The sequence below is a fragment of the Benincasa hispida genome, chromosome 4 (genome assembly GCF_027475165.1).
Source record: "Benincasa hispida cultivar pf3 chromosome 4, pf3_genome.v1.1, whole genome shotgun sequence".
In the NCBI taxonomy this organism is placed as follows: Eukaryota; Viridiplantae; Streptophyta; class Magnoliopsida; order Cucurbitales; family Cucurbitaceae; genus Benincasa; species Benincasa hispida.
In genome coordinates this window covers 26,311,552-26,321,846 of record NC_143481.1, presented here as the reverse complement: position 1 = coordinate 26,321,846, position 10,295 = coordinate 26,311,552, and the positions used below count along the sequence as shown (strand labels likewise).

The following is a 10,295-nucleotide window of genomic DNA, read 5'->3' as shown; positions in this document are numbered from 1 at the left end:
CACTAACTGGGCATTTGTACAATTAGTCATTGTGTGAGGTAATCTGATTGACATAAAAATTTGGAACAACGTCTATTATAAGTATATTAAATTTTGCTATTTGTGGAAATCCCTCTATAAAAAATAATATAAAATTAGGAATACTCTCTTGCTCATTTAAAATTTGTCGCCTCAATGTATCATGCTAAAATTCCAACTAACAGTCAAATTAACCTAAGAACCATTTAAAATTATTTTCCAAATCTCAAGGATTAAAATGTAACTTTTAAAACCTCAGAGGTTAAGTAGACACTAAACTCAAACCTAAACTAAAAGTGTATTTTGCCCAAAAAAAAGTTTCAAATTTTTTTTCCTTTTTTTGAAATTTGATTAAAAATTCAAATATCTTCTAAGAAAGGAGAAATCACTATAAGAAAATACACATTAAATTTCAATTAAAAAAATAAAAGATAAAATCGTTATTAAACAAAGCCATAGTTTTTAAAAACTTGTTTTTGTTTTAAGAATTTGATAGTCAATCCACATGTTTAACTAAGAAAGATGTAAAACAAAATGTGAGAAAACAAACATAATTTTCAAAAACCATAAACAAAGAAACTAAGGGTCGTTTGGTTGGCAGGCTTTCTGGAATTAGCATAGATATCCAATTCCCATGTTTGTTTCACAATTTTCACCCATTTGCCTGGAATAAGCTATTCCCAGACTCATTTCCCACATATAAGTGTTTCCCATTCCCTTAAAAAACTATGGGTTTTCTCATTTCCCACATATAACTTCATTTTCAATAATAGTAATTTATTACTTTATTTTTTTTTTAATGATCAAGTAATTTATGGAGATTAATTTTAATTTGATAATTCATTATGAACATATAATTATCGCTGGTTATTTATAAGAAGTTAATTATTTATTGTGATTATTTTTTATTACTCCGTTCATTATAAATATATCATATTTACAAAATACTTTTTAGTATTGTTTATTAACATATCATATTTTTATCTCATTTTCTTCACCTTTTATATAATATATTGTCCATTTAAATATATTTTCTTATATTATTTAATTAAAAATAAAATTACTAATGTTGAACTTAATTAATAATAAAAATGATTAAGTGTTTGATTATAATCAGTATGATGTTCATAAAATGAATTAACTGGTTAATTTTAATTATAAAATTATTAAAATATTTATAGTTATAATTAAAATATTGAATATTTATAATTATAATTATAATCTTCAAATATTTATAATTGAAATTATTTTTGATTCATAATTAATTAATTTTTTTATTAAAATATTGAATATTATTTATTCTTTAAATTATTAATCTATTACAATTATAATAAGATTTTCATGCTTAATTTCATAAAATAAACCCAAACAAAATTTATATTCAATAAATTATTAATTTATTACAATTATAATAAGATTTTCATGCTTAATTTCATAAATTAAACACAAACACAATTTTTATTCACAAAATTCTGATAGCATTTTCATGCACAACAAAACATAGTCATTCTTGATTTAATTTTATTCCAGACATCCTTAATTCCTGAACATTGAGAAAATCTTAATCCAAACGGCCCCAAAATGATAAAATCAAAACTGATCTTAATAATTCTAAAAACGTTTTCCAAAACTCAAAAAGAAAAAAGAACCCACAATCAATTCAATTACAAACCTATATCTAAAATAAAATACCAAAAACTAAAAACCAATTGATTAACAAATGAAACCTGAATTATAAACGAACTGAAGAATAATTTAATACCAAAAACAAATTATTGAAACCGCTACATCGATCAATGAATGCCTAAAAAAATTTAAATTATACAAACTAGTTTTGAATGTTAAAGTAGTTTCCATTATACTCTTAGATTTTGAATTTTTATATTTTTTTATATATACTTTTTAAAAAAAAGTGTGATACTAAAGCATCTTGTTACATCATATATTTAATCAATTTTATATTTAAATTTAATAAATTTATTAGTTGAGAAACCTTTTAAATCTATTCTTAAAAACTTAGGGACTAAAATAGTCAATTTGAAACATTAGGACAAATCACACATATTCTTGAAAACTCAGAAACCAAAAGGGTATGCCTCCTCCCCATACCCTTACCTCTAAAATTTGTTTTAGAAAAACTTTAGAGATTTCGTTCATTGAATATTGTCGCATTGGGTATTGTGCTAAAGTTGGAAATGATGCATGACATTATCTACAACATCATTCATGTAAATTAACTTTAACCGTAAATATGGAACATCCACATTTATGACATGGAAGTCGATATTACAAACTTTATCTGACTTGAGCTAAATTCGGATCTTATAAACATGTAACTTGACAATAATCGTAAATATTCTATTCTTCTTCTATCTCAAGAATATATAGACTCGATTACTTATCTTTTCTGAGAAAAAAGAATATATATTAAAGTTCAAATATCGCTGAGAAGACAAGCCAAAAACCAATGAAAAGCTGCAAACCGTGGCAGCCCCAGCTCATTGTCTTCAACTCTACACAAAAATGAATCAGCTAAAGCTCTTGGCAGAAGCTTTAACCACTGGATGAATAGTGAAAAGACAACTTCTAATTTCTATATCATATGTTATAACTGTATAAAATTATCAACCACATTGTTCTAACCTCTCGAATGATCTCTCGATCCGGGGGCGACAAGAATGGCCTAAACAGCTGTGTAGTTAGAGAAAAGGTGCAATAATCTCCCCAGAGTTTCTGGATAAAATTTCCTCGCAAACAGATGGCATGGTCTTTTCACTCCGTTCCACAAGCAGGGCCTCAATATCATCACCCTCTGCAGGATCAATGCAAAAATTCTTTCTGGTGAAATAAATTTTACAATGTAATTAAATGATATAATTCTAAACTATGTTTAATTTGTTGGAAAGAAATTTTCATATAATAGTCACAAAATGTGCTTGATTGTTGGTTACCAGAAATATTCCTGCTCACCATTGTTAAAAATGTGACAGTTATTTATTTTCTTGAGGGGGGGAAAATCTCATTTCTTTCCTTCTTTGTAGGTTTTTCACCATTGTCACACCCTAAAAGTGAAAATTAAGTCACATAAAGTCATTTTTCCTACCATTAAACATAAAAGCTAACATCTCATCATTTCTTTTTTTTGGCTTTTCTACATGTATAAATTGCCTTGTCCAAACAAGCAGAGATGCGGCTACAAATTTTGTATAAAAAGGCAAATTTTAATATGGTAACATTATATAAGTATAACATTCCAAATTTTAGATTTGGGGGAAACTTAAAAGGAGACTTCGAGATCTTAGTATGTTCTTATGCTTAATCAGACAGACCATGGAGCATGCTTCTAATCCTTTTGAGCTTGCCCAATATAGGACTTAAAAAACTTCAGACCAAAATGAAAAATGAATAGATATGGTGAACCAATGGCTGGAAAAATTAACTGCGTAATCCAAAAAGAAAAGAAAAGAATATAAACCTACCGGAGCCGTAGATGTAATGTGAACGCTCTCATCTAACGACTGTGAACACAATAAAATTATCAAAACCAATGCTTTTCCAGATATTAGAAACATGAGTATCGCAAAAGTAAAAATTATCTGTCACGTACGGTAATGTTCCTTAGAAGCTCATAGGTGACATCTTGGTTCCTATATGATTTTGGATGCCACTTTCCCTCAGACCAATCAACATGTGTTACTGACCAATTTGCAATTCCACCAGGGTCGATCATCTAATGTGAAAGAACAGATTAGACGGAGTGTACACAGATAATAGAGTCATAATTGTCTAGAATAGGATCATATACCGACATGGAAAAGGGTTGGAAAATAGTGCTCGTCAGCATAGCAATTGGGGCCGTCATTAGTTCGCTAAGAAAGTCGAGCAAGACAAAAACAAGTCAATTGATAGAATTTCTGATGAGTGATGAATTGAGAAAGAAAAACACAGAATACTTGTGTATAAAATCTAAAGCAATCAAATCAAACAAACTAGTAGACAGAGACGAGAAAGAACTCATTAAATGGTGTAGGCTGAATAATACAATAAATGTAATATACCCCTTCGAAACGAAACTACAGTAAGTTAATATATGACAATCAAGCGTCTACTTCAACACTCAAGTATCCATTTCTAAGCAAAAGTAAAATCCCATTCAGCCAACCTGGCTTCATAAAGCAAAAGATGGAAGTGGAACAGACAAAAACATCGGCATACGAGATAGATGAGTCCAACAAGAATTAACTTGACCACTCCAATTTCGAAAGTCCTTTAGCCAGAGATCTAAATAACATGATTAAGTGTATGTTTGGAAGTGATTTCAAAATTGTTAAAATCACTTTTGTCATGTTCAAAATCATCTAAAATATGTCTTCGATCACTCAAAACTAATCGAATATTTCATTTTATACTTTTAAATGCAATTTACATTTCATCAAAATTAATTTTGAATGATTAAAAACATGTTTCGAAGTGATTTTGAAAATGTTAAAAGCAGTTTAACCATTTCACAATCACTCTCAAGTCCCAAACATGCCTTAAACCAAATGCACATGTATTTGAGTTTCCAATATATTGATTTAATATAGAACTAAGATTCTAGATCCCAGCCTTAGTCGCCTGACAAAAGCAAGAACAAGTCATATGCAAGTATAAGCATAACACAGAAGCAATCTGATAATCGGTCTACAATCATCACACTAGATAAGGTCACTACGAGCAGCAGATTACCTTACAGTAACGCTTGAATTTTGTATAGTAAAGACTGTCGGCCATTACAATAATAGCATGTTGTCGCTTCATAGAAAACCACTGAAATTTACAAGGTTAAAAATATATGGTGTGAGTATTCCGACTAAACGCCATCTTGAGAAAATAAAGATTTCATCAAATTTGACAACTGTGATGAAAGTGCTCCCCATTTACTAATAAATTCAATACAAAAATTGAAGATGGATAAAGGATTGGACGAACAAAGGTTTGATTCCTTTCACTTTATCTGCCAGGTTTATATCCTCAACAAAATATGCACATTTTGCTTGGTATAGATTCATTAACATCCATCCCAATTAAGAGAGACAGAAGAATAGGAGAGTAATGGAGGGTGGCTGACAAGATACTTCCTTTACAAATCAAAACCCACCTGAGGTTTCGAAAAATGAACAACACCCCAACCCCACCACTACCACCCATTGAGCGATAAAATGTTATTATTTTCTAAATGCTCATATCTGATTTTTCACATGTATCCGAAGTTCTTCAATATTATAAGAGCAGTTGGGTTGGGATCATATAGTACCAGTAAGTAGTAAACAATATATGACTACATCTACCTGAGAACCTTTACGGAAATCTTTCTTTTCAATTTCAGGTAACATGCGCTCTGAATACCTGCCACTTCCATGGGGACCAGGGTCTACAAAACTGAAATAAGAGATGTCTAACATCAGATTGGCGGGAGATCATAGTCATTTAGATTGGTCAGAGAGTTCCGACTTAATTACTAATAAGCAAAGGTGTCCAACGTTAAAAAAATAAAGTTTCCTTACCAATCAATATAGCTGACGTTTGTAAACATCAAATAGTTATAAATATACTCAAAGTCATGAAGAGGTACACAACTGAAACAGAAGTACAAATAGTGATCAGATAAGAACCCATTCCACCAATGTTGCAAAATCTTCAATTACCAATAGACAAATGAAAAAGATGACCACCTACGTTTCAGATATTAAAACAAAGTACTGATTATCAGGGTCTAGAAGTGCATTTGCCAAAAGTCTCTTCTCTGCATCAACCATAGAAATTTCTCCCCAAGCTACCTGAATAATGTTTGCTAATGGTTTCACATCAGCAACTATTTCATATCGTAAAGCTATAAATATTTGAACTAAAAAGCATCAACATTACCACCAATAACCAAGTACAAGGATTCATACAAGATATTACAAATAATGATAGAAGAAACTTCCATAGATTCAATTCAGTGTTCTCACATCCATTGCCACTCTCAAGACACCCTTTTCCAGAAAAACTATCACATTCAAGTCCTTCGTCAGATCTTAGAAGCCCAGAAAAGAAGTTCATCTAAAAACAAAACCATTGGGTATCAAATAATAAAATCCTGTGCATACACAAATAATGACATTGGTGAACAAAAGTTACACGGAGCCAAAAAGAATTAAAGGTGTCTGACTATTGGTCATTTCTTAACATTTTGTCTGTCTTTTGAAGACAGTTTAACAACTCGAGAAGGCAAGAGAAACCAAAGTCATTTTGGAATAGGCAAGTGAAAAAAAAATCTGCATTTTAACTTACCAAGTACTATATTATGAGAAAAGTATGCCTTTTTCTATTTATTTTCAAAACGCATCCAATATCTAATAAGGCTGCTTCGCTAAAATAACTACATAGAGAAGCTGAGCAATAAATATTCTGCATGACCCACCTTTTCACTGCGAATGTCACGACCAACAAAATGGGGGCTCACACGTGGTACTTTCTCTCTAGATGCATGCACATATACAGAAAATCTATCATCGTGACCCTGAAAAACAAGAACTGGTTTAAGCACCCAAATCAATAAAGCCAACTGACCAAAGGTCCGGTAGAAGTTTTACATAGCATTCATGCCCTTCCAAACTTCTCCAATAAAAGATAAGTTTAGCATATATGTGTGTGTATATATAGCTAGTAATTCCCTAAATGTGAGATTCACAATTAGAGCCAAAATAGTCTCAAACCCTCCATGGATCAAACTTATATTTGACTAATGATTGCATGTGGGGGAGTGAAAGCGCTATCCTAGAACGTTTTTGTAAATTTTTCACTGGAAATTTCTCGAAGACAGATAACTGATGAAAATATTCTCTAATACAAATCCAACAAAAGAAATTAAAGCTTCAAGGTTGAACACAAAGTCTTACATCAAAAAATTTATGCCATAGCTTCTCAAAAGGTAATGAACCTGGAGTCAAAAACATAAAGGCAATTTTTGGATTCTTAGAATGAGCAAGGGGTCTCTTCAAAATTTCCTTCATTACAACCCGAGCTGCAGTTTCTTCATCAGTTAATTCCCGAGAAGCAACTGGCAGGTGCTGTTCAAATGCACCATTGATACAACCACTAGAAAAGATATAACAAAGCAGAGAGGTTCTAGGTGGATAAACATAAACGCCAACTAGAAATATGCTGACCAACGAAACCAATATAATTATGTATATAGATGGCTTTAAGTATGGCCTTTGACGTGATCCTGGCATACTGAGATTCTAGTGTGCAAACTGCCATGCACGGCCAATTTTTTATAAAGGCATAATGGCCGTATGCTCATGTATCTAGAAAAAACTCCATCACCAGTTGCCCTGATGCCTCGCCTTATACGTTGCAACAAACATCGAATTAGCACACCTCATTTACCAGGGAAAACGTGAAACCTGAAAACACGTGAAGCATCAAAATTCTTACAGATATTAGATAGAATCAGTTGAACTGTTTATATAAATTTACTATAATCCTCAACTTAAGGTGTGTTTGAAATGCATTTTAAGTGTTTAATTTAAAAAATTAGTCATTTTGGAAAAAAATTAGAGTATTCGGCAACTAATTCAAATAACTTTTGGAGTGTATTTTCAACAATTTTTGTCAAATATGTTTAAATAAAAATGAGTATTTTGAGAAAAAAAAAATTTCTCGAGTCAATCCAAACGGACCCTTAAGCTTTTGAATCAATTGGTGATTTAACATAGTATTAAAGTGTTGTGTTCAAATCTCTATAATGACATTTCCTTATAGGTTAAAACAAACATCAAATTAACACTTGTTATTTACCAACTTGAAAACAAGTGAAGCATCAAAATTCTAAGAGGTATACAAGATGGAATCTGTTTTTTAAATTTACTATAACCTATCAATTTATGCATTTAGGTCAATAATTGATTTAACATGGTGTCAAAGCCTTGTATTCAAACTCATTTCCTTTCCAATCAATATAGTGTTCCACTTGTTGGATCTTCTATGGAAAGAATTAAAGTATTGATATAATTAAATTTATCATAATCAATAAACTTAATTTTTTGGTGTTTAACAAAATCTAAAAATTAAGCGAAAATGACATGTTTGAGAGAAATTTTAAAATGGTTAAAACTACTTATGTCATTTTCAAAATCAAAGCAATTTTGATAATTGGAGATTTGCATTTAAAACTGTAAAGTTAAATATTAAATTAATTTTAAATGATCAAAGACTGTTCAAGGGCGATTTAAAAAATGACAAAAATGATTTTAACAATTTTAAAATCATAACCAAACATGCTAAACAATACCTCGAAAAATTATAGCCGTCTTTCTAGTATTAAATTAATGAACAAGAATATAAAAAAGGAAATGCATAATTCACGAAGCGGATAAAGAAAGAACTAGCAGTGAATCAAGGATCAATCAAAGTATGAACAAGAATCAAATAAACGAAATGCACAAATCGGGCTGATGACGGAGAAGGAAGCACCACCAGCAGGGATCAAACAACGAACTATGAAATAGAGGAAATGCAGAATTGAAATGGAGAAGAACCTGTGATCAAAGGGAGACGACAGTGGCTGGGAATGCAGAGAGAAAGAGAGAGTAAAGTAAGGAGGAGAGTGGCAGGGATCTGAGCGAAGAGTGAGAAGAATAGTTATTGTAATGCTCTCTGGCCATTGTTGATGTTGATGTGGAAGGCGAAGAGAAGTGGGTTTACAGATTCCAACCCAAAGCGAAGAGAACGCCTCGGTCCCCTAACTTCCAATGTTCTTTTGCCACGTCATTTTTGTCACACTGGTTCCACATGTCAATTATGCTCGGCTGTCCAACTAGTGGCACGTGCCACTCATGCTCGATTGGCCGGAAAATTTTCTAGTGTTACCATAGTTGGTTGGAAATTTTTTCTCACACTAACTTATGGTTTGTTTGATAGCCAATCTAAAAACATAAATTTAAAATAATTGAATAAAAGAAAATAAAGTTGTATTTTATATTTTTAAATATGTGTTTATAACAAATTCATAAAGTAATTTTTAATTTAACAAAATTTTCAAAACGTATTTTAAAATATATCTAGTTACTCACCAAATATATTAGGTTGAAATTTTTGTATAATTATTATTTTGTAATATCATATAATATATAATATATTACATATTTTAATTTAACAAAAGTAATTGTGTAACGACTCGACCTTTTGAGTACTCTAATAAGGGTCGTTACTCATAATTACACATTTACATTCAAAACATTTTAACTATTGAGGAAAATTAATTTCATTAAAATAATAAAGACAGATTTCCAAATCAATTTTATTAAAATAATAAAGATAGTTTTCCAAAGTAAATAACAAATAAGTAAAACTTTTATTCGGGGTCCCCTGAAAATAATATTTATAAATAAAACATTCAAAACATTAAAATTTGTTGTCTCACATTAAATTCTAATTTCAAAACATTCAAATGACAAAAACGGAGACTGAGCGGAAGCGATTTCTCTGTTCCATATGGCACGGTCACAGGTCTCTCTCGTCACCCGTCTGTCTGTTCCTATCCTTACCTGAAAAACAAAAACAAAGATAAAGGTTAAGTATAAAATACCCAGTAAGTAATCCCATTATCGGGATTAAGTTATGCATCTATGAGAATGATGACCCGTGGTTCAAACAACCACATCGGTCTTAGATGATGAAAAGAAACCAAAAGACGTACTGTCTTGCCTTGACTCGCATGTCTAGTGGCCTGATGGCACACCGTCAAACATGAACGTGAACCTGTCGATTCACGCATGTCTAGCGGCTCGTAGGCACACCGTCAAACATGAAAAAATAACATGAACGTGAACCTGTCGACTCACACATGTCTAGTGGCCCGTAGGCACACCATCAAACATGGAAAAAATAATGTGAACGTGAATCTGTCGATTCACGCATATCTAGCGGCCTGTAGGCACACCGTCAAACATGGAAAAATAACATGAACGTGAACCTGTCGATTCACGCATGTCTAGCGGCACGTAGGCACACCGTCAAGCATGAAACTAGACCCGTTGGTCCTTCTGAAATAAAACATGCGTCAAGGCGAGACAGTAAACTACCTTATTGATCTAATCATGCATCATAATACTCATAATTGTCCTGCAACAAGTATATCACAATGACAAAATCATGCTTCTAGAGTCCATTAATTAACTTTATAAATCTAATCTATGCTGTCTGGCATGAAGGCACCGATAATAGTACCACTTACCTCAACTTGGTTA

The 10,295-nt window shown here is 31.5% G+C and overlaps 1 protein-coding gene across 4 annotated transcripts; it reads right to left on the bottom strand.

Moving 5' to 3' along the window:
• Window positions 1-2,226: 2,226 nt before the first annotated feature.
• Window positions 2,227-8,780, bottom strand: LOC120076849 (Core-2/I-branching beta-1,6-N-acetylglucosaminyltransferase family protein). 4 transcript variants are annotated; one of them, XM_039030794.2, is made up of 12 exons: window positions 8,586-8,764; window positions 6,942-7,451; window positions 6,464-6,562; window positions 5,737-5,837; window positions 5,565-5,636; window positions 5,349-5,439; window positions 4,747-4,827; window positions 3,828-3,887; window positions 3,626-3,748; window positions 3,498-3,536; window positions 2,662-2,830; window positions 2,227-2,578 (listed from the first exon to the last, which is right to left on the bottom strand). In XM_039030794.2, the coding sequence occupies exons 2-11, from the start codon at window positions 7,275-7,277 to the stop codon at window positions 2,702-2,704; spliced, it is 1,131 nt and encodes a 376-aa protein (XP_038886722.1). In that variant the 5' UTR covers window positions 7,278-7,451; window positions 8,586-8,764; the 3' UTR covers window positions 2,227-2,578; window positions 2,662-2,701. The 4 variants fall into 4 exon arrangements, with proteins under 4 accessions (XP_038886722.1, XP_038886721.1, XP_038886720.1 ...); XM_039030793.2 differs by having other exon boundaries at window positions 2,227-2,531; XM_039030795.2 differs by lacking the exon at window positions 2,227-2,578 and adding an exon at window positions 2,989-3,080 and having other exon boundaries at window positions 2,693-2,830.
• Between the last annotated feature and the right edge of the window lie 1,515 nt (window positions 8,781-10,295).